General features: G+C 40.3%; 1 protein-coding gene across 2 annotated transcripts in view; it reads left to right on the top strand.

Annotated features, from left to right (window-relative positions):
* TMED8 (transmembrane p24 trafficking protein family member 8) overlaps positions 1-24,048 on the top strand; it is a 37,810-nt gene extending 13,762 nt beyond the window's left edge. The window contains exons 2-6 of one of the 2 annotated variants that reach the window (XM_064292793.1): positions 5,715-5,796; positions 12,701-12,827; positions 14,632-14,758; positions 14,974-15,279; positions 16,574-24,048. In XM_064292793.1, coding sequence (XP_064148863.1) covers positions 5,715-5,796; positions 12,701-12,827; positions 14,632-14,758; positions 14,974-15,279; positions 16,574-16,791 — 860 coding nt within the window. In that variant the 3' untranslated portion in view covers positions 16,792-24,048. Of the gene's footprint in view, positions 1-5,714; positions 5,797-12,633; positions 12,828-14,631; positions 14,759-14,973; positions 15,280-16,573 lie in introns of both variants that reach the window. The other variant, XM_023546416.2, reaches the window with a different exon arrangement.
* Positions 24,049-24,600: the final 552 nt, after the last annotated feature.

Genomic DNA, 24,600 nt, shown 5'->3' with positions numbered 1-24,600 from the left:
AACCAAGGTCATGAAACACTTTATGTACAAACTATCAATTTGCTCTGTAAACTTTCACCTAAAGCACAATTAAAAAAAAAAAAAAATCAAATTAAGCCCAAAGAAAATAGAAGGCAAGAAATAATAAAATTAGAACAGAAATGAATGAAATAAAAAGCAAGCATTCACAGATGATGAATAATGGCAAAGATTGGCCTTTGTAAAGATTAATAAAATTGATAGACCCCAGGGAAACTTATCAAGGAAAAAGAGCTAAAGCACGAATTACCAACATCAGGAAGTAAAAAAGGGACCTCTCTTTAAATCCTATAGACTTTAAAAATGTAAGTGTATCTTATGCACATATTTAGCTAATAAATATGAAAATTTAGATGAATAGGACAAAGTCCTGGAAAAATACAGTGTACCCAAACTGACCCAAAAATAAATAGAAAAATCTGTATAATCTTATAATTAGCAAAGAAATGTCTATAATTTAAAATTCTTCATGATGGCCCAGATGGCTTCACCAGTATGTTGTATAAAAGTAATTACATCAATCCTGTTTCAAATTCCAGGTGGGAGTATTTTAGGTCTTCCTGGGGTTAGAAGGAGAAGGATTTTCCATGTTGACTTCCATTGTGTACTCCTTATAATGGGCAGTTCCCCTTCCTCCCCAAAGGAGGAGAAGGGTTTGATATTTGAAGGCCAATAAAGATTGAGAGATGACTGCTACCTCTGGGGTCCTGAAAGAGCCTGCAAATGTAGTTGTGCACCATCTTTGAGGGATGTCGGAGACTAGAATTGACCAAATGTACCAGTGTTCTAAAGGGAGAAGAAAGGTAGAATCCAGACTGTATATATCACTAAACTTGAAACAGATGATCAGCCAAGGCCTAGAACTGTTTCACAGATTGTGAATACTTAGGAAAGGAAATAAGGCTTACTAGGAGCCAGCATGGGCTTACTAAAAACAAATTTGGCCACCTAGATTTTTTTAAATCATAGTCTTTCTACTTTGTCTCAACCTATCACTGCTAATTAGGTCTTCTCTATGTCTCATGTGGACTTCTGCAAAGGCCTCCTACTTGATCTGCTGGGGAAATCCATCCTACCTACAGCTGCCATAGAATTCTATCAAAAAAATACAAATTTGACCGTGTCATCCTAGCTCAAAATTCTTATCACCTGTGAGATAAAGGTTCTCCCTGGTCTTCCCTACTAGAATTGAAAGTTTCATGAGGGCCGGAACTGCGTCTGCTTTAGTACATTATCTCCAGCATCTAGCATGGGGCCAGGCCTTGTTAGGAAGTCAGATTGATGGGACCTGTGTCTCTGGGCTCATCTCCCTTTACTCCTACTATGACTTCCGGCCACACTGAACTGCTGTGTTTTTTTATTTTTATTGTGCTTTAGGTGAAAATGTACAGCACAAATTAGTTTCTCATTCAAAAATTTCTACACAAATTGTGTTGTGACATTGTTGCAATCCCTGCAGTGTGTCAGTACTCTCCTTTCCCTTTTCGCCCTGGTTTCCGTTTAACTAGTTTTCCTGTCCCTTCTTGCCTTTCCTTTTGGACAGATGTTTGCTTTATTAGCCCGTCTAATCTTTGTGTGGTGGTTTTCTTTCTTTCTTTCTTTCTTTTTTTTTTTTTGACTCTTGCTTTTGCTCAGTCTCTTCTGCCTGGAATGCCCTTTTACACTTGTTTTGGCCAACTCATACTCATTCTTTAGGACTCAGTTCAGTTCCCATCCATTTCAGGAAAACATCCTTTGAGACTTTTCCTCTCTAAATTAGTTATGTTCCTGTGGTATCTAGTGCATAATCCTATTCTAAAGAAGACCACATTTATATTACAATTGTCTATATTACAGTTATCTTCCTCACTAGACGGTGGAGCTCTTTGAGGGCACAAATCATGTCTAATTAAACTCTATATTCCTAACATAAAATACAGTACCTGGCACATAGTAGAGGCTCAGTAAAGGTCTGTTGAGTGAATTAAGGCAAAGTTATTAATTCAGGTTTCCCTTTTTGATGTGACTGTTGTGTATATAGTATATTTTGATTTTGGTGAAACATTTGTGGAGTGATATCTGAAGGACGGATTCAGTGGCCTGCTTTAAATGGATAAATATAGTTGTTGAATGAAGAAAGTAGGTTAAAACAGTATGTATGGTATAACCCCATATTTTTAACAAAAAGTGGCAACCTGCTTTCTATGCATAAAACAGTTTGTTTCAACTATATGAATTATCAAAGGATTGTAAATTAAAACAGTAATGCCCCATCATGTTTTGTCTGCCAGATTGGCAATTCGTATACCTAGTGTTAGTGAGGATGTGGGAAAATGGTCACACTATTTCAGTACTAGTAGAAGTGAAATTTGGAGAAAAATTGGGCAGTGTATATTAAAGTCTGAATATGTAAACCCTTTGACAAGCCACTTCAATTTGGGAGATTCGTTCTAAGGAAATAAAGTAAAAAGGGGTTATTATATTAAAAAAATACTGTATTAATAAAAGAGAGAGAAATGCAAATTAGAATTGAGATATGCAAGCAAGTTCTGTTGATGGTCTAAAAGTTGGACAACATTGTCTTGTGGAAGTCGTACAGAAACAGGCTCTCATGTTGCTGATAGGAATGCAAAATGACACAACACCTAGGGAGAGGAATTTGGTCTAGAAATTGCACTTCCAAGAATTTATCCCAAAGACACCCTGGCAAAAATATGAAATATGCACAAGGCAGTGTAGCACAATTTAGAATATTGATAGACTTGAAATAACCCAAATGTCCATCAGTAGGGACATCGGTATGGTGTACATCCACACATTAAAGTATGCTGGTGTAAAAAGAAATGAGGGAGCAATCTGTAATCTCTTATGGGGAGCTCTCCAGGCTATATTGGTAAATGATAAAAGCAAGGTGCAAAAGAGTATTTTTTTTTCCTAAGAAAGGAGGTGGAGTATGAATATATGTACATGTATTTATATTTTCAAAAAAAATAATGGAAGATTAAATACAAAATAAGAAAAAAATCTATATTTCTCTGAATATTTCCTATTTAAAAAAATTTTTAACTTTGGAAACACGAAAATTTTACATGGTTGTAAAACAAATAAAGAAGAAATCCAAAGTAATTTCTCAAAACCAAAATGAAAAAAGTGAACTTTGCAACATAACCAGACAATTTCTGTGGCAAGACTATATACAGAAAAATATTTCAAGTGACCTTTAAAGCGTGGTCACTTTTAACAGGAGGCATCCCTTGGAATATATCATAAAGACAAAAAGAGCTGCAAGTAAACTCTGACCTCTACTTCAGTAACCATATTCTTAGTAATAATATTGGTATTATTCTTTAAAATTCTTTGTATTGTAGGATAAGGCACATATGTATTTATGTGAATATTATTCAGATCTAAGATTTTCCACAAAAGAGATTTTTATTGACCCTGAAAAGTGTTCATGAAAAAATGTTCTTTGACATTTTGGTGCATGTCCTTTCTAGAAATATATTTAAAAAAATATATATATATATATATACATATATATATATATGATAAACATTTTATATGTATATTTCATATGTGGAAACCCTGGTGGAGTAGTGGTTAAGGGCTACGACTGCTAACCAAAAGGTCAGCAGTTTGAATCCACCAGGCGCTCTGTAGAAACCCTCTGGGATAGTTCCACCCTGTCCTATAGGGTCGCTATGAGTCAGAGTTAACTCGACGGCAGCGGGTTTGGTTTTTTTATTTTATTTTATATGTGTATATATATTATATACACATATAAAATATGTGTATGTGTGTACACATATTACGCAAGCCATTTTCAAGTTTTCAGTGCGTGTGTGTGTGTATCTGAAAGGACATGCACTAGAATGTTAACAATAGTTATTTTTGGTTAGTGGGGTTATAGTTATCTTTTTTTTTCTTATCTGTATTTCCTCATTTTTCTACAGTGAATAATAGATTATATGTGCATTACATTTTTTTTTAACGGAAGTAAAGTCTAGAAAAATAAACGTAGAACATTTCTTTATATCTGTAATTTTGTTCTGCAGTGAGCAAAATACATTCATCTAATTTCAGAGAGTCAGTTTGAAATAAATAACATATATATGTAAAGTTCTGTGCTTAAATTTAAAAAGTTAATTATTTTCAAAAATTCTATTTCAAAAATAGAGCATAGGGGAAGCTGGGCTTGGAAAAAAAATTATTTTTATAAGCCCTGGAGACTTTGGGTAACTTATTTAGGCCAACAGGGTAAGTTTGCAGTTAAATAATCTAGTGCCTGGTGAGGGTATTCATGTCAAGAAATATCGTGTCCTTATTAAGAGGTTATTGTTTCCCTGTACTCTGCATGGTTTAGAACACAGCTAAAAAAGTCTGTTTAGCTTCTTACTTTAAATGGAACAAACTAAACAGGTCAACTAAACGGGGTCAGCATGATCAGAGGTCACCTAAAGGATGACTGGAGGAACTGGAGATGGTTGGCCTGGAGAGAAGGAACTAGCAGGAAAGGTGATAAAAACAAAAAACCAAACCCATTGCTGTCAAGTCAACTTCTACAGGTGTCCAAGTGGATTCAAACTGCCGAGCTTTTGGTTAGCAGCCAAATACTTAACTACTGTGCTACCAGGAAAGGTGACAGCAGACTGTAAATATCTGTGAAAGGGTATTGTGTGAGAAGAATGATTGAAGAGCAAAATTTATAAGGAAGCAGATTTTATTTAGGTCAGCGTAGGGGGAAACTTTCTGTTAGCACTGTCTCAGTAAAATGGGCCTTTTCACAGAGTGGCAGAGACCTGGGAACATCTGATGAGGGTCTTAGAAATTCAAAATTCTTTCATTGGGAGAAAAATTGGGTGACATAAGCTCTAAAGTCTTTTTACCTATGAGACTATGAATTGACAAAAAGAAAAATCAATCTTGTTGTCAGACAAGGTGAATAGGTTAAGGTTGGATCACATATATTTGCTTGCCATTTTCACTTTTGTTGTTACCAAACTTTGAAACTTTCAGTGTTTCAGGTTTATTTCATTAAGTTTTATTGAGAAGTAGTCTTTAGGCTTCAGTTTTTTGAGTAAACCACAAAACTAAGTACTAAGAGCATGACTGGGTTTGAATCCTGGTTCTATGCCTTAGTTTCCTTACCTACAAAATGGTTGTGATAATAATGCCAGCCATAGGCTTATTGTGAGCTTGGAAGCATGGACTTCCTTATGCGTTTTACCTCCATACCCCTTGAGAGGCATATAACACTTGTTTAGTAAATCATTGGTGAATGACTGAGTGAATGAATGAATGAAATTATAAAAATCTTTTACCTGACCTTGGATATAAGGATCTGAGCTTAGTGAATGTAGCTGTGGCACTTCATACTTTGATACTGAACTCCAGCCCATTTCCTCCCACTTCGCACTCTGCCCTCCATGTTCTAGTTTAACCATCTGCTTTCTGAAAAATATGATCCTGAATTAGGATTCATTTTGTAAGGACTTGGTTTAAAAAATGAATTAGTTTTGAATGAGTGGGTTATGGCTGTCTGAGAATAATTAGATATGATGACTTGATTAACTTTTGTGCTAGGTCTCCCAGAGTATAAAATTTATGCTCAAAATATTTTTGGAAAGAAAGAGTTTGTTGAAATTGCTATATATATGTGATAATTATCATTGTGCCCCCTGTCAAATATTGAATTCTTTCTTTCCATGATTTTCTAGAGACTGAAGATCTAGAAAACACCAAGATCACCACGCCAGTGGCTTCTGCTTCTGATCCAGAACCCCATTCCTCACCCCACAGGTAGGGAAAGCAACTGCTTTGGATAAAAAACATCCAGAGGTTTTATCTTCTGGGATAAAGAACTGGTGAAAGTAGTGGGCAAGAGACTTTAAGGGGAAAGAAGTTGAAGTGAAGAGTATGGGTGTTTTTCGTCATTCATCAATCAACCCTAAAGTGTTGTTTAAGGGCAATATTGGGTATCTTTCAAGTTATAGATATTTGATCTCAGAGAATAAAACTGTAACAAATAGTCTAGTATAATATCCTCATTTATCTTCTCCTGAAGTCCATGTTCAAGTGTTAAAACCTGAACATGTGCCCTGGTGGCACAGTGGTTAAATGCTCAGCTACTAGCAGAAAGGTCGGAGGTTTAAACCCAGCAGCTGTTCTGCAGGAGAAAGATGTGAGTGTCTGCTTCTGTAAAGATTAAAGCCTCGGAAACCCTATGGTTCTGTCCTCTGGGGTCACTATGAGTTGGAATCGACTCAGTGGCAATGGATTATATGTGTGTGTATGTGCACTTTTGGAAGTGGTTTTATATTATGTAATTTTCAGATTAAACCATTATCACTGACTGTCAGGTTTTTGTTCTAATTTGCCCCTCTGTCCACTTCCATCCACCCACCGTCATTGATATCAGAGAACATGGCAGAAAAGAAAATTTGTTCTGAGCTCTAGAATGAATGGAAACTACTGAAAACATTAATGGAATAATTAATGAAAAGCTGTATTTTGGAGAACACTGAACTAGCAGGTACTATAGTCTAACTGATCAGTACAGTATTGTCCAGTAAGACCTGTTGTCTCCATGCCCCACACCCGTCCTCTAAATGGATAGCTGAAGGCGGAAGGCATCGAGGTATTTCAAAATCTGTTATTTCTTGAGTTCTGCTTTGAAGTTCTTCCTTCTTAAGTTCTGTTAATGTTAACTTCATGTGTTTTTAAACCCTATTATGTTCTAACACAATTAAAATTGATCCATCTTCATGCAGAATTGACCCTTTAATCTTAATAAATGTCCTTATCTCTGTAAAAAGAACAAAAAAACAAAACTCTTCTTATGTTTGTATATGAAATAAAGCTTCTTTTTCCCAAAATCCAGATGATAGAAGATAATAATGATTAATGTAGTTGGTGAAAACAATATAATGTTGTTGTTAGTCGTTGTGGAGCTGATTCCGACTCAGGTGACTCCACGTGTGCTGAAAGAGTTGCTCCGTAGGATATTCAAGGCTTCGGAACCAGATCACCAGGACTGTCTTCCTAAGCACCTTTGGGTGGGTTCGAACTGCCAACCTTTCAGTTAGTAATCCAGTTCTTAACTGTTTGTACCACCCAGGAACTCCCCAATAATATAATAGCCACGCTTTGTTGACTGTTTCTATTCACTAAATATTTTTCTAGGTGTTAATATGTATTAAAGGAGAGCTGGTGGCGCAATGGTTAAGTGCTCAGCTGCTAACTGAAAGGTCGGTAGTTCAAATCTATCCAGTGGTTCCTGTGTGGAGAAAAGACCTGGCAATCTGCTCCCATAAAAGTTACAGCCTAGGAAACCCTATGGGGCAGTTCTACCCTGGTACATGGGGCATTCTCTCATTTAACCCTCCTAACAGCCCTAATGAAGTGAGTATACCTGTTTTTTAGATGAGGAAATGAAACACAGTGAATTCAGTGGTTTGCCTGAGTTCATGCAGCTTTAGGTTTGGCTGGCTCTAAAGCTTATTCTTGTAACTAGCTATAGAAGAGTTTTGAGTTCTCTGCTCAGAGCTGCTAGGTTATTATATATAACCCATCTTTTTTGAAAATACCACCTCCTCAAGGCTTTAGCTATTTGAGACAATTCATGTTCTCATCAAATCTGATGAGAACACCATCCTGTCTTCCTCTCACCATGCGTTTTCTGCACGTGTTGATTTGAAGGATCTTTGGGGGATGGACTCTGGTATAGAATTGTTGTTTCTTTCCAAGAGTAAATAAATATTTTGAGTGAGGAACACAGAACATTCTTAGACAAAAGGAGATTTTATTTTTAAAGTTTGTTTTTAAAATCTGGTGTATGAAGAAATCCAGCAAGTGTGGTTCTTGAAACTTAGTGTTTGTGTTTTGTATATACTGAAATTGGAAACACAGCTTTCTGTCTTTTCTGATGAAGCTGGCCAGCCTGCCAGGCACTCTCCTCCTTTTGGGATAGCCTCCCTGCTCTCGGTCAGCACAAGTCATAGGGTGGGTATTTTTCCTTCATGTGGCTTATCACGGACATCAACTGATTTGCAGTTTATCTTTCCCAGAATACCTCTCACTAATTCTTCAGAGCATAAAATGCTAACATGAATATTAACTTTATATGGCTGTTGCAGGTTCTATTTAAAACTTTTTTTTTTTTGTAAGCAGAACAATAGTTGTGCAAAGTAGTATGCTAAAAGCAAAGAAGAGACTAAATCTTAGATGCCAAGTACAAAAAGGTGAGGCTCATGATCCAAATTAAAAGTTTTATTCTCACCTTCCAAATATTATAAATGATAGTTTGATCCAAAATTCCTCTTTTGTTCCCAGACAAAAACTAACTTCTTCATTCAACAAATATTTATTGACTGCTGTTTATTCGTTCAACAGATATTTGTTGAAAGCCCCTTGTATACATGGCACTGTTCTAGGCACTGAAGATACCAAAAATGAGCAAAACGGTCCAAGCCTCCACTGTCATGGAGCTTAGATTCTAGTGGGGGAGGCAGACAGAAAACAAGTATATGTCATATTTCATAAAATCTGTATGTCATCAACTGTAAGATGTACCAATATTTTATGTACCACTAAGAATGGATAAAAACACCCAAGATGGAGAATCTAGTAGGAGACCCCCACGTGGAGCTGGAACACCAAAAGCTTACACCTTCACTGAAAAGATAAATAAGAAAAAATCCTTCCACACAGCAAAGAACAGTGAGGAAGCTTGAATGCTTCAACTTCGGTACCATGTAAGGGGATGAAAAATAACCCCGCTGAAAATATGATCCACAAGTCGGTAGTCACCAGTTTATTGTCTGAATTCACTCCCTCAGTGTGGTCTGAAAAAAAAAACCCTCAAACAGAGAATTTAACTTGAAATTGTCTCAGGTTGGTAGCGCTCTCAAGTACTGGCAGAAGGAAATACAAATCTCTTCTGGTAGGACTTGATGCCAGTCCAGGCCAACAGCAGTTTTAAGACACCATCAATTTTTGAAAACACCCCATATTTCAGTTGTTTTAAAATCTAAAAAAAAAGTCTTGGAAGCAACAAGATACAGTACAGAATATGTCAGACAGTAATAAGTACAGTGAAGAAAAATGAAGCAGGCTAAGGGTATAAAGAGGAATGGAGCAGAGGAGGGGTGAGACATTTTGTAGAAGGACATCTGGGAAGCCCCTCTGAGAAAGTGACAGTTGAGAGAAACCTGAAGGAAGTAAGCCATAAGATAACTAGGGGAATAGTATTCCAGGCAGAGGGAACTGTGGGCACAAAGACCCTTAAGTAGGAGAGTGAGTGTTTAAGGTGTTTGAGCAATATCAGAGCTCCAAGTGGCCTTGTGGCTGGAGCAGACTGGACAAGGGGAGGATTCTAGGAGATGAGGTGGGAGTGCAGAGGGCCTCAGAGTTCCGTGTGACAGGCTTGGTTCTGATGCTGCCATCATCAAGCTCATCATCTACCTTCTAGTAGAGGAGACAGATAATAAATAGTGCCAAGAAACAAAAATGGTCTGAAATTTCTGGGGTTAAGAGAACAAAATAGGCCCACAGCCTAGACTAATTTACAATTTATACTGGATTACCTGAGCAAACCTATTAAAAACCAACTAGTATCCTACAACTCTGACTTTCAGAGATAGATTGGCGTGATTTAGGTATTCCAAGAAATGATCCATTTTACCTAAAGAAGAGGTAATTTATAAACTAGGAATGATTTTTCTTGTTAGTGTTAAAAAAGGGGAGAAAGGAAGGACAGAAGCGAATGAACTCCAAAATGGAGCACTCTACTGTTTCCTTCATGTGGTTTATAGTACCATGTTTCCTGGCCAATTGCTCAGCCTCTGTGAGGAAACGATGCCCTGAGGCAGTAGTTCTCAAACCTCTACACTCTTAAAAATTATTGTGGACCCCAAATAATTTTTGTTTATTTGGGTTATATCTATCAATATTTACCATATTGGAAATAAAAGAGAAATTTAAAAAATTTATTAACTCATTTGAAAATAACAATAATGAACTATTACATGCTAATATAAATAAGGCTTTTAATGAAAAATAACTATTTTCCAGGGTAAGTATAATTTAGAGACATTGTAAATCTCTTTAATACTTGGCTTAATAAAAGAGTTGGATTCTCATATCTGCTTATGCATTCAATCTGTTGTGATATCACATGCCATGTAGTTCCTGGAAAACCCCACTGTACCCTCAAGAAAATGACAATGAAAAAAGGCAAATAATAGAATGATATTATAACAAAAAGTTTTTTTTTATTTTGCTTTAAATGAAAGTTTACAGATCAAGTCAGTCTCTCATACAAAAATTTATATACACCTTGCTATATACTCCTAGTTGCTCTCCCTCTAATGAGACAGCACACTCCTTTCCACCCCGTATTTCTGTGTCACTCAGCCAGCTCCTGTCCCCCTCTGCCTTCTCATCTCCGCTCCAGACAGGAGCCACCCGCATAGTCTCATGTGTCTACTTGATCCAAGAAGCTCATTCCTCACCAGTATCATTTTCTATCTTATAGTCCAGTCCAATTCCTGTCTGAAGAGCTGGCTTTGGGAATGGTTCCAGTCTTGGGCTAACAGAAGGTCTGGGGACCATGACCTCTGGGGTCCTTTTGGTCTCAGTCAGACCATTAAGTCTGGTCTTTTTACAAGAATTTGAGGTCTGCATCCCATTGCTCTCCTGCTGCTTCAGGGGTTCTCTGTTGTGTTCCCTGTCAGGGCAGTCATCGGTTGTAGCTGGGCACCATTTAGTTCTTTTGATCTCAAGCTGATGTAGTCTCTGATTTATTTGGCCCTTTCTGTCTCTTGGGCTTTTGATTATCTTTTGTCTTTTGTGTTCTTCATTCTCCTTTGCTCCAGGTGGGTTGAGACCAATTGATGCATCTTAGATGGCCACTTGCTAGCATTTAAGACCCCAGATGCCACTCTTCAAAGTGCGATGCAGGATGTTTTCTTAATAGATTTTATTATGCCAGTTGACCTAGATAACCCCTGAAACCACGGTCCCAAATCCCTTCCCCTGCTACACTGGCTTTTGAAGCATTCGGTTTATTAAGGAAACTGCTTTTGGTTTAGTCCAGTTGTGCTGACCTCTCCTGTATTGTGTGTTGTCTTTCGCTTCACCTAAAATAGTTCTTGTCTACTATCTAATTAGTGAATACCCCCCTCCCTCCCTCCCTCTCCACTCTCATAACCATGAAAGAGTATTTTCTTCTCTTTAAAATCTTTCTTGAGTTCTTATAATAGTGGTCTCATACAATATTTCTCCTTTTGCAACTGACTAATTTCACTCAGCATAATGCCTTCCAGATTCATCCGTGTTATGAAATGTATCATGGGTTTATCATTGTTCTTTACCAATGTGTGGTATTCCATTGTGTGAATATACCATAATTTATTTATCCATCCATCCATTGATGGGCACCTTGGTTGCTTCCATCTTTTTGCTATTGTAAACAGTGCTGCAATGAACATGGGTGTGCATATATCTGTTCGTGTAAAGGCTCTTATTTCTCTAGGATATATTTCAAGGAGTGGGATTTCTGGATGGTATGGTAGTTCTATTTCTAGCTTTTTAAGGAAGCACCAAATCAGCTTCCAAGTGGTTGTACCATTTTACATTCCCACCAGCAGTGTATAAGTGTTCCAGTCTCTCCACAACCTCTCCAACATTTATTATTTTGTATTTTTTGGATTAATGCCAGCCTTGTTGGAGTGAGATGGAATTCTCATCATAGTTTTGATTTGCATTTCTCTAATGGCTAATGATCATGAGCATTTCCTTACATATCTGTTAGCTACCTGAATGTCTTTTTTTGTCAAGTGTCTGTTTATGTCCTTTGCCCATGACAAAAATAGTTTTGACTTCACAGACTTCCCTGAAAGGGTCTCGAGGACCCCAGGTGTCCCTGGACCACACTTTGATAACTGCCACTCTAAAGAATCCATGCCTTTTATTGGCAACAGGTTTTCAAAAGGCCTGAGGTATCGTGCTGCAGCCCTGGCATTTTATCTTATTTTTCTAGTCTTTCTGAAACCAGAGGAAGTGAAGTGGAGCATAAATCATTCCCTTGCCTCTTTAAAACCAGCTAATCAAATAGTTTTGTTTTAAGTCACTGGGTATTTGATTAATGTGCTTAGAAAAGGAAGGTCATTGCTTCTGTCATAGACCATGAAGTGGAAATGCTGAAAGACTGCCCCTGGGATAACTATGGAGGGGAATTTCTTTGCTAATCGGTTTCTACTTTCTTTGTTTTGGTGGTCAGTCTCTGGTTTAGGAGAGGCCTGCTCCCTTTGCTTCTATCCAGGAGCTTGTGGGTAGAACAAAACCGGGATTCTAACTCTTGTTTTATTGAAATTCTGTGTGGAGTAAATGGCATGGGCACCAGAGTGAGGGATACAGCCAGACCTGTGGTTCCTCCTGAGATGACTGAGCTGTGTTTTTACCATGTTCTCCAAGTCTGGGACCTGGCTTGGCCAGTACTTGGGCCCTCACACACTGTTACCACTTTTCCATGGGCAAGCTCAGCCCTGTGGGTGATCAGCTGAAGTGACAGCAGATCTAAATGCCAGGGGGATGGGGGTGGGGGGAGGCTGTCCTTTGAATGCTGCTTTATTTCAGAGTTTCTCCAGGATGATTGCGCCTTTTAAAAGAGCCCTTGAATTTACATGCTGTCTTCCTCTGAGAGGCCACAGATGGTATCTGCAGGCAGCGAGGATGCCACAGAAGATCTGCGGAAAGCAGCTGGAGCCGTGAAGGCTTGGGCCTTGGACCAGGGGTCGCTACCTGCAGACCAGGCCCAGGTCCTAAACAAGGTGGGGAGCACATTCTCTCTCTCTTCTCTCTGTCTCTCAGGAAAGGAGGAGTTCCTGGTGTCAGAATTTAGATGCGTAACAGGTAGATTTGAATTAGAAACACTCACTTTGAGGGTGGCTCAGACTCTCCCTTTGCTCCCAATGGAGCATCGTATTCTTAAGTACGTAGAGAATGATCATTTGTGTCTCTCATAGGGCCCATCGCTGTACTAGCACCCACTATGCACCTCTTCAAAAAAAGAAGTATTAGAATGAATGCTCATGTGGTCTCTAAAATCCTCTTGATTTTAAAAAAATCATCAGACTGTGTTTTAGTCTCACTTTTTTGTCGTAGATCTACTCAGCATTTATGGTAAAGATGCCGTAGACGTGATATCACTATAGCAGTGGCCCCGTGCCATGGAGGTATGGGTTATTTGCATCGTTATTAACAGATGTATTGTAATAGTTCATGGAATTAGTGCCAATAGCTACAATATCAAGCATAATAATTACATTTGTGTAATGATTTATAGTTTACAAAGCACTTTCTTCCATAAATCTTAGTTACTCTTGAGAACAACTCTGATATAGATAGCATTATGTCCACATTTTACAGTTGAGAAAACTGAAGCTAAGAGATCTTAGTTACTGTACTAAGGTTACACAGCTAATACATTTCAAACTAAATCCTTTGTTTAGCCTTTGGAAAGGAAGGACTCATTTAAGTGTCCTAGCCAAAGTCTGATTCATCTCATTTAGCAATGGAGGGCTTATTTTCCAGAAACAGAGATTGTGAGAATACAGCCTGGCAGGATTACAAACTTTATTTATCTCTTTCTTACAGATACAGTTGTGCTCTCTTAATTGGACTGCCATCTCACTGACATGCTCTCCTTTGTAGGCAGTAGGTAGAGATTTCTTGTTTAGTTGTCTGCCCACTGTTTAGAGAAGGGACAATAAATTAAGACATAAGAGCACGAAACCAGGGAACACTATTCTGAGTGATTTGAAGGGCAACCCACCAGGGAGAGATTGAAGGCTCCTACCATGGGTTAGTGAGGGCTTTGAGTACAAAATGGCAGGGTAGAGGCATGTCTTCCATGCAGGTCAGATGTCTGACAGCAAATACACTGTTTAAATACAAATCTAAAATGAGATTGTAGTTATTTACAGAGCACTATTAATGAGATAGAAGGTGAGAACCTGTAGCCCAAGGGGTCTGATGATATAGCCAAGCAGCAGAGTTTGAATGTGGAGCAGACCACAGAATCAGGTAGAAAGGGAGGGAGAGGGAAAAGGAGGGAGAGAGAGAGAACCAGATTCTGTCTGATTCTTGATTGATGGTCATCTGGAAGTAACCCTTGAGTGGGAGTTGTAGCAGGAGGATGTGTGGCAGTGTGGGAGTCCAGCTAAACCGCAGGTGCCAGAGCTGTCATGGGAGGAGCCACAAGGAGGAACTGTGCAGGGTGAGGCGGGACCAAGGCATGGCCCAAAAATACTGTTTGATGCCAAAGTCCATAGTGAGCAGTGACGGATGATCATGGGCAAGGATTTATAAAGGGCCTGGCAAGTTGCAAAAGGTAGGGAAGATGAAGGAAGAATCTTTAAACTAAGGAACATTTTTGTGGCATTACAAAAAATTAGTAGAATTTATTGGCAACCTGTAACTGGAGGAAAGAAAAGGAGTGTTGAATAGCACATTAGACTTTGAGTTGGGATCGTGGAAGTCGTAAGTCAGAGGTGGGGCAGCCTTCATTTAGAAGGAGGCTAATTGGAATCTGCAGCTCCTAACATGATCTTTAACTAGAATTCTGTTGTGCAGATGGCCAAGTACCAAGTTCCACAAAGGTCCGGGGACATCGTTATGATCCAGTCTGAACACACAGGAACTATAGATGTTCTATCAGCTGACTTGGAGTCTGCAGATCTTCTAGGGGACCACAGAAAAGGTGAGAGCTTTGGGAGTGCCAAGGGTGCTTTTTGTTCTAGTGGATACTTAAAGAAAGCAAACAGATGGGAGGAAAGAAGGAAAATGACTTGTGAAAGCAAGTCAAGGAAGCAAGTAGAAAGAATGTCTTTGACTGTGACAAGCTCTCTGAGTAAAATGCCAAGTGGGGTAGCATTTTCTTATGATTTCTCAGTAGTAAAATGCCTGTCCTTTCAGTCTCCCCACCTCTGATGGCTCCTCCATGCATCTGGACCTTTGCCAAGATGAAGGAATTCAAAAGCAAGCTGAGCAAAGACAAGAACAGCCGTCTGGTGGTGAAGCGGGGTGAAGTAGTGACCATCCGGGTACCTACCCATCCAGAGGGAAAGCGTGTCTGCTGGGAGTTTGCGACTGATGACTATGATATTGGCTTTGGAGTTTATTTTGACTGGACCCCTGTAACCAGCACTGACATAACTGTGCAGGTCAGTGATTCCAGTGAGGACGAGGATGAAGAGGAGGAGGAAGAAGAGGAGATTGAAGGTAAATTTAATTTTAACCTAATAGTTTCATTTGCAGTTCAACCTAATCCCTTGTTCCCACTCCCTATGTTGTACCAATCCTCCTCTTCCTCAGAATCCAGGTCAGGAATTCTTTCAGCATTGCAAGCTCAGTTGGGTGTACAGGCGAAGTTAGGCCCTTGAATAATACTCTGGTGGGGATGGTGTAGATGCCTTGGCTGGAAGCTTCTTTTCATTTGAATCAACACGTAGAGTTTCCCCAGCATCCTGTTGGAGGCAGGAATAGGAGCAGGGGAAGGGATAGGGGTTGGTCAGTGCTGTTTTCTGTAGAGGCAGGGATTATCTGAGATTATCTTATATTTCTCTCTTGGTTTGAGGATATTTATTGTTGGCCCAGAACCAAACTGTGTGATTATGATTTGCTAAATGTATCCATCCCCCCTCCCCTCTGCAAAATGTCACAGCTGCCTGACTCTTGTTGACTTCTTCATTTCATGCCCAGGGCAGTTTTATAAGTGGTCTCTGTGCTGCATTCCAGTTGTCACCTGCAACTCCAACTCAGGATGGCCCTGAGGCATTTATATAAGAGTAGGTTCTAAGGATGAGCCTTACTCCTTCTGATTCTCCTACAGTCTTAAAATCAATCTCTTAACTTGCTTCTTTGTGGAAACGCAAGTCTGCAGAACTTCATATCTTATATGCAGGAGGCCAAGTAGAAGTCCCAGGTCAGCATTTTTGTCTGCATTTCCTACCTCCATTAGCTAGGTCTTTCACCTGTTCAGTGGAAAGGATGTCAAGACCTTTCTTTCTGTCTTTTTCCCTGAAATGGAAACCCTGGTGGCATAGTGGTTATCAGTTCAAATCCACCAAGTGCTCCTTGGAAACGCTGTGGGGCAGTTCTACTCTGTCCTGTAGGGTTGCTATGAGTCGGAATCAACTTGACGGCCATGGTTTTGTTTTTTTTGTTTTTTTGTGGCCCCTGAAATGTCCATATGTTTCTGCAGCTAGGGAGGTTCCTACAAGGCTAAATCATTGTTTCCCAGGGGAGACATGACTGGCATTTGGGAGGTTACTTTGTTGTTCAGTACTTTCCTAATGTTTAACACTTCCGGACCCTTGGACACGAAATATCAATAGCACCCACTAGTCACTATAACGAACAAAAAGGCCAACAGATATTTCTAGATGCCTGTAGGAGGGCAGTGCATCCCCTGAGTGAAAGCTGCTGGGTTACCTGGTCTATTCTCTCTCCTTCAGATAGGACTTACTCTGCCTGTGAACTCATATCCAAACACTCTCCGGTTTTGCTCATGCAGACCCAGTCCCAGTTGGAGATGTGGAGAGAGGCTCCAGGAGCTCCCTGCGGAGTCGCTACGGGGAAGTCATGCCTGTGTACCGACGGGACAGTCACCGAGATGTGCAGGCTGGCAGCCACGACTACCCCGGCGAGGGCATCTACCTGCTCAAGTTTGACAACTCTTACTCCCTGCTGCGCAGCAAGACTCTCTACTTCCACATCTACTACACTAGCTGAAGGACTGCTTGCTCAGGGGCAGGCAGGTGTTTCCTGCCTGGAACGGGCTGCCAGCTGTTGCCTCTTGTTTTGAACAGGCAAGAGCTAAAAGTAGAGCGTGAGGCTCCTGAACCTCATGCCCTGCCTGGCGTGGCTGATTGTTGACCCCACGTAGCTTTTCCCTTTCTTGGCTTCTGCAGGTGGTGGTGTCATGCCTCTGTTCTGTGGTCCCTGAAACTTGCTCTTCTTGCTTCAGACTCTAGCAAAATCCCTCTGTGAAGGCACCCATCAGGCAAAAGCCTAAAAGGAAGTAGGGTGTTATCTTTTTAAAATGGGTTTATCTTGGTACAAGGTGTATTATTCAGATTGCTGCTCTCCCCCCTTGCAGAGCCTTTATTACAGACGCATTTAGTGGCACCCACTCTCTTCGCTGTCTGAGGTGCCAGAAGAGGGAAAAGCACAGTGTCCACGAAGGAACCCAGACTCTTGGACAGAGAAAGCTCTGACCAGCCTCTCACCACTGCCATATTCCTGTCTGCTGGTTGCTCTTGGTACTGTACAGGCTGGGGAGCCCTCACTGCCTCTGGGGGGAAATGGCTGATTCCTGATGGTTAGCCTCCTCCTCTCTTCCCCTTCCTAAGTCTGTGTTTTTGCCATTACAGCAAGAACTTTCATGCAATCGAAAGTGATAATCAATGTAATCTAAAATCTTCTGGGAAGAAGAACAGCCTCTATCACTTCCTATTTCAAGTGGCAATTTCTTCTCTCAAGGGCACTGGTGGTAGAAGGGGAAAGGTGGGCAGTAGGTACTGAGTTGATCTCGGAACCCACATCTTTGACAGCTGAGTGTTACGAAATTATTTTTTGTATAATCAAAGACGGGAGGGGTATAATCTGAGAGAGAAGGTAAACATGTGAAAACCAACCCAAAACCAAACCAAACCCTCCAGATTCCCCACCGCTTTTGTGTCTTTAAAGAAGGAGTGTTAGTTAGAAATTTCGCTCTGGAACCAAAAGCAGTGAATCCCAGTCAGGGTTTCAGAGTTTCTGGGTTTTGGTTTCTTGCACTGAGAACTTAAAGCTTTTGGTTTTCAAAGTCTCTTAGGAAAGGTGATCACGAAGCTTCACTGTTGCTGTGGATTGTATTTGTTCTTTACCCTGCCAAAGCCTGCATTTCCCTGAGGTCTAGCAGCGTGGCAGGGTGCAGATGGTGCTGCAGCCAGTGGTTGCCAGAGCACCAGGGTGCCAGGGCCTCAGGCAGAGAAGACCGAGGAGGGACGTCAGCTGCCTTTGGCTGTCCTTGTCACCTCCCTGTTTCTTATTCCTTGTGTCAGGTCTATTGCTGCCTTACAGTTGTGAGGAATAATTAGGTTTATTTATTACTTTATTATTTTTTTAGTACATTTCATTCTGCTTTTGAATCGGTTTCCATCTGTTTCTCAGAAGACTTCCCATCTGTTCTGAGCCACTTAGACCACCTCTTCTATGGGGTTAAAGATGATGATTTTAGGAGAAGTTGGGATGTAATGAAGTTGCATTCCTGCAGGTCAGTCCTATGATGCTTTGGGAGGAGTCTGCCCCTTCAGAGGTGCATGACGCCTACCTGCCTAGTGTTTTGGCTACAGCCTAGCATTCCCTGTGAGGAATTCCAGCTTGTGAGGGAACCTGCCCATTCACAGGGGATAGAGTGCAGAGGTGTGGAGTAGCCAATCAGAGGTCTGTGATGCTGAGATTTGAAGTCCTTTGCCTATTCTGAGGAGTCACATTCTTCACCATCTTTCCTTCGGCTCATTCCTTCCTTGCATGGGTGCCTCAGGCCAAACCTCTCCTCCCTACTGGAGCAGTAACTAAAAGAGCAAGACTCCTCACAGTAAGTCTAGTAGCACCTTCATCATGAACAAAGGGCAATACATTCTGCACCTTCTGTTCCCCTGGAAGCCAAGCCCCAAGTAAGATAGGATTGCCATAACATCCCCGTTGTCTGAGCGGTATCATACCTCCATTATTTTATATTTGTGAGTGATTTTTTTAGAGGATTACACTGGCCAAGATTTATATACCTTGTAAGAAATTATTTGTGACATTCTATTTGGACAGTAAAAAGCAAACTTGCAGTTATCCCATCTGATAGCTGAGTGACCACTCTTTAATCACTAAAGTTGAATCATGCCTTAGCTAATTGAATATAATCTTTATAATGGAATTTTCTACTGAGCTGTTTTCCAGTCAGCTAAAGCCTTGCTTATTTTTCCTGTTTGTTATTAACTTCCGTCTTTCCAAGAGGAGCTGTCAGGCATAGCAGGCTCCCTAGGATAACACTTAACTATTTTTGCCATGAGAGTCTCTGTACTTATTTTCTTTGGAATCCTAGTTCTTTTGCATCAGGGATCCCCTAGGGACTTGTCCCCTCTGCCTCTGTGTGCCTGTTGTTGTCTGGTCACTTTTTGAAGTCCTAGGCCATGTTACTTTTCATTTTATACTGGTGTGTCACTAATAGTCAGGGCTGCTTTGTCTCGTTAGCATAAAATACCTAAAAGAAGATCATTCCACTGTCTAATTTATTCACTAGTCTCATATTAAACTTCTGAAAAATTAAACTTTAGGGCCAAAAGATTATTCACTGAAGCACAGCTATTACTGAGAATTTCATAGCCCAAGCAAATCCTAAAGGGTGATAATCTCCTTCGTCTCTCGCTGTCCATTTATAGAACCAAACAAAGAAAGACAAATCATTTGTGTTCACTTTCGCCCTGCTCTCCAGAGCACAAATAAATGTTAGCAAACAATCAAGAGAAAGTGCTGCAGGGTAGGAGAGGGACTGGAATTCTGTACACAGACAGGCTCAGTTCTTCAACTTCTTCAGTTTGTTTAGTTTTGCTACTTTATGGAGAGATACATTCAGGGCTTTTAGGAAGGAAGAAATGTTTAAAGTGTTATTATTTTCCAATATTTTATTATAAAAAATTTCAAACAGAAAAGTTGAAAGACTTGTGCAACGAATACCCATGTACCCACCACATAGATTCTAAAATTAGAAACTGCTAAGATTTCAACAAAGTCAATCCTAACATTCCGTTCCCTTTGACAAGTGTCCAGTTAGAGTATGTTCTCTGCACAGACAGCATCAGCGCTATGTGAGAAAGCCCTTCATTTCAGCAGACTTGCTTCCTTCAACATGGGTTACCTGGGAGGCAGTCCCTCCGCAAATGTTCTTTAGTGCCCATCTTTCAACACTCACGCCGCACCTCCCTGTTCTCTCAGGCCATGATTTCCTCTCTAACTGGCATATTGGTGTGAGGGTAAGAGCGAAACTGCTCTGGAAGGAATTTATTCTAATCTTTTTCTTTATGACACATCCTCAGGACTCTGAAATCAAAACTCAATCCTCAGATAACATGTAGCTTTGTAACGGAATTAGGTAGCAACTTGAAGTCATACCACTCTTATATTTTTCTGAATTGATTGATGCACTTTAAAAATATGTTTATCTGTTGTTCAGGAGAGAATCTCAGACTTCAAAATGTGTATATATGTATGGAATATTTAAAGCTGAAAACTCAGTCTTATATCAATCGGTGAGCTTAGATATTATTTTAAAACTTATAAGTTACAGGAAATATATAAGTATATATGTTTTTGATGAGCCCTACCCAGTCCCTCTTTGGGAGAAATCAGGTAAAGCCCAAACCCTAAGTCTGTGTTTTTATATGTACTTTTTAAGACTACTTTTCTGCAAAAGGTTACCATTTAGCCCTAAAGTCTGTGGCTCTGAGGTATGGAGCTGAGTGACCTGAATATTTACATAAAAGACTATTCTTTCAGTGGAGGATGAAGGAGGGGCATGAATTAAACAGTTTTGTGCATCTTGAGAATTGCCTTTTTAAATTGATAGCAAGGAGTGAAAACAATAAAATAGAGGGAAGAAAACAAAGCTATCAAATATATCCTGGAATTTTTTCCCATATTCCCAATTTTGCTTAATTCTTCAGTTTACATTTCATTAGTTGGAATTGTTCTTTAAGCTAGACGCCTCACTGGTCCTTATTGTACTTGTTGGAGAAACTCCAAACCCACTTGGCCATCTTCTCCAACAGCATCGACTCTAGGATTATTTTGGAGTAGGCCTTCTCCGCTAAGTGTCATCCTGACCTGAGGACTGATTTCATCTCCATATTCTCTGGGATTGAAGGGTCTAGTGCTGTGAAAAAAAGACGGAATTAGAAAGGGGCCGAGAGGAGTTAGTTGCAGTTGCAGTACTATAGACCCGGTTGGTTTAGACGACAGCCAAGACGGGGATGAAAAAGCCTGTTTTGACTTACATCACAGAAGAGCCTCGAGCTACAGGGGTGTGTTTCTGTGACACCCTGGGCCCTGTAGGCTGACCATCCTGTGGGGTGTAGGAGTCACCGGCTTATTTCAACTATGTGGGATGGTCGTAAACACAGCAGTAAATGGAACAGGCCAAGGAGACACAGTTGTTCCTTTAAAGCTTCCACTCTAACACTTGGACAGTTTCTCCTAGGTCTAAAAGGTCCACATCAGCCTCTTTAACTAGTTTTTTTCTACCTGACCAAATGTTTAGAACTTCTAAGAAACCTAAATCTGCTGGAAAAGGGAAGAGCACCATCCCTATAGAATCTCAGTGGATGAAAAGAATTAGAAAGTGAGTTTCTATCTGAAGGAAGGTAATTTCCATTTTTTCATTGTAAGAGATAGCGTGTAAGGGATTTATGCTCTTCAGAGCAAGTCATTGTATTCCTTGTGTATTTGATTGTGCTCAGGGATCCATGATGTGTGATTCTTTGGGGAGTGAGTGAGGAATAGGTGTCCAGACCTAATCATCACAAGCCAGGTATCTGCTTTCCAGCAACCTGGTATGTGGCAAATGTCCATAATGCAAAAGTCCAGATCTTCATGCACGTGGGATCCTATCCCTAGGTTCTCACTTTTGCACAGCTGAGAGACAGAGGGGGACTAAGACCTCTCCGTGTCTGTAGATTACCACTCGCCGTCTGATGTCTTGATTATTTACGGTATTGTTTAGCACTGGCAGCATAGTATCCAAGGCCTTTGTGCACATGAGTAACCACAATTAAATAATACTGTTAGTTGACTAGAAAAGGCAGTCAAACTTGTTGGAAGTAGGGCTGGAGAGGGGTTATAATTTATAGTCCCATATTGGGATAGCTGGGTAACTTGTGTTTGGCTGTGCACTTGGAACTGCTTTTTAACCTTACCGAGTGAGTGAAGAGGATGCAACAGTGGTATACTGATGAGGATGACAAATTAAGTCATAAAGAGAGCAAACTCTGTCTGTGGGGACCATACTCTGTCCTTGGCTGTGAGTGTATCTTCAGCCTGAGTTTGCAGGTCCTCAGTGTTCCCAGAGCCTAGCTGCAGGCCCCATGAAAGGGGCCAGTCGTTTTGGACACTGACTCTGGCATTTAGCAAAAGAGAGCCCCCTGGGAGTTGGTTCCTGGTGTTCTCTGGGAGTGAGGGGTGGGGCACTCAGGCAGAACCACTCTGTTCGTAGTGGTGATGGTCAGTGTCACCCCTTGGCTCTGTCTAACCCATCCAGCACCTGTGGGCATTCCTTTGGTATCTACCCAGTTTTTTAGGCAATGAGGTTAGGGCAGGATTTGGGACTCAAAGGGTGGGAGAAACTTTGATAAGCACTGCTGGCAAGATTTCAGAAATCTCTGCCGAGGTGTTGCATTGTCCCTGCCTGGAGCAAGAAGGCCACACAAAGCCCTTCCTGTTTGAGTCCCTTATCACTAAGCTAAGAAAACACAATTACCTACCCAGAGCCTGTGATAGTGGGGTTCATTTACAAATAGGCACTCCCACAAAAGCCAATCCCAAACGCAAGACACTGGCTTTGAAATTATTTGTAGTTCTGGTCACTGGTTTGAATTTACGATCTGATTTCTATTATTTGTGCCTTGATTTCTTTTATGCCCCAGGCATGTGGACTAGCGTTAATTTCATGGCACCTCTTCACTGTATTCAGAACTATTTACTTACTACCTAACACTCCAAGATACAATAAAAAGGTGCCCCAGAAGTCTAGAGACACAGGCATCTTTATTAAATTCCAGTTACCTGTCACTCTACGCAGGTAGTTGGGCTTATCTAGGGATAGGACAGCACATGTGAAATGACTTCCAGAGAACAAATGTATTTTCTGAAAGTTCCGATATAAGGTCATGAACAGTTCTCAAGTTTTGATGTAGAATATTTTAGTGTATATCACAGCAGAGCTCTGAATTCACAGTCGGCTTAAGGGCCATCTGTCTGAGCTCTCCTCGTCACTCAGGCTTGAAATACCCAGTTTGTAATGTTCCTTGTTAATGGTTGATGATTATTGTTGTCGATCTTTAGGTTTAGACCAAGAGTCATCTGGAAAACATTATCTCATTTCCTTCTCTCCTGTCCTGAGCAGTCCATTTCACTAAGAAATTCCATATTAAAAACTCCACTAACATCTCTTTCTGCAATTATTGTCCCCATAAATGGACTAATTTTTATTTAATCAAGTTGAACTATTTCCATTTAGCCGTGTTAAAGAGCAAGTAAAGTCTGGAGTTGCCATTTTCTCTGAATAATGGGAAGTGTTTTGAAATTCCCAAAAGAAAGCTTCTTTGGAATCCAAGTGAAAGCCAGACTTGGGGTAAGGATAATTGGGATAGAGGGAGATGCTTGGGGAGTTCCTTGATTACTTTGTGCCATTTAGCTTATATTTCTCAAGGGCTTGCTTTGGTGCCATGCACTCCGACATATCAGTTCACTGAAATATGGTCAAGTTTTCTTGGTAAATATTTAAGCAACTGGCAACCATGAAGACATTCTTTCCTTGTTGTTAACATCATGCACCGACGCTGATGTTACAAAGGGTCTGGGAGGGAAACGATGTCAGTCTTATTTTTTCTTTAAAAATTGAAAGTATTCCAACTAATAATTTATTAAAGTCAACTTGCTTTACATGTCCCCCATCCTGTGCTGTCAACACTTCCTATGGTTTCTAAGTTAAGAGCTCTATACCAAATTCCTATGTCCTGCTGAGTGGTTTTTCTTTTAAAATACCGTATTTTACCACCGTGTGGCACTGAATGTGTGGCTGTAATACACTGATGATCCTGAGCTATGGTTCTTTAAATAGCTCAGGCCCTGTGTTTTTTATATTATGTAACAGTTTTGTGATCTTTTGTGCATTCTTTGTCTTCTCTTCCAGTTTTTGAAATCTGTCATAAATAAACTCTTTTCACTATGCACCTGAAACATCTGGGTTATATCTTAATGAACCTGATTTACATTTTAAATTCTTCATCTTTCATCCCTCCTCTGCATCTTAAGAGGAAAGGCATTCTCTGAATCCATATGAATTATTTTTATGGGAAAATTGAGAATGAGCTCAATGATAGCTTTTTCACCTGCATTTGAATTCAAACACCCAAGGAACTGGGGTTGGCCCAAAGGCAGAAAAACTGGATTTGTGGTGATGATTAACAAACAGGATATTGAATTTGATGTTAGGATTTGGTCCCCAAAGGTGCTTGTTTTCCAATGAATTTCTCTGTTCAAATTTGGAACCAGTATTTTGGACACCAGGGTAATCATGACAATAGTCTGGGTGGTATTAATTCAGCCTGTTTCATTTAGAAAAATGACACTATGCCTTTGACATCTTTTAAAACATTCTGCCTCTGCACATCCTTGATGAATGTGTAGAAGGAGGGGAAGCCACATTTCTGGAACATGGAGAGGTACCCTTTAAAAGTTTTTTTCAGTGATATTTGTGGTTCTAAGATGACCCTGGTAGATCATTCTCTG

This window comes from Loxodonta africana, chromosome 10 (assembly GCF_030014295.1).
Source record: "Loxodonta africana isolate mLoxAfr1 chromosome 10, mLoxAfr1.hap2, whole genome shotgun sequence".
In the NCBI taxonomy this organism is placed as follows: domain Eukaryota; kingdom Metazoa; phylum Chordata; class Mammalia; order Proboscidea; family Elephantidae; genus Loxodonta; species Loxodonta africana.
This window is presented reverse-complemented; position numbering and strand designations above follow the sequence as displayed.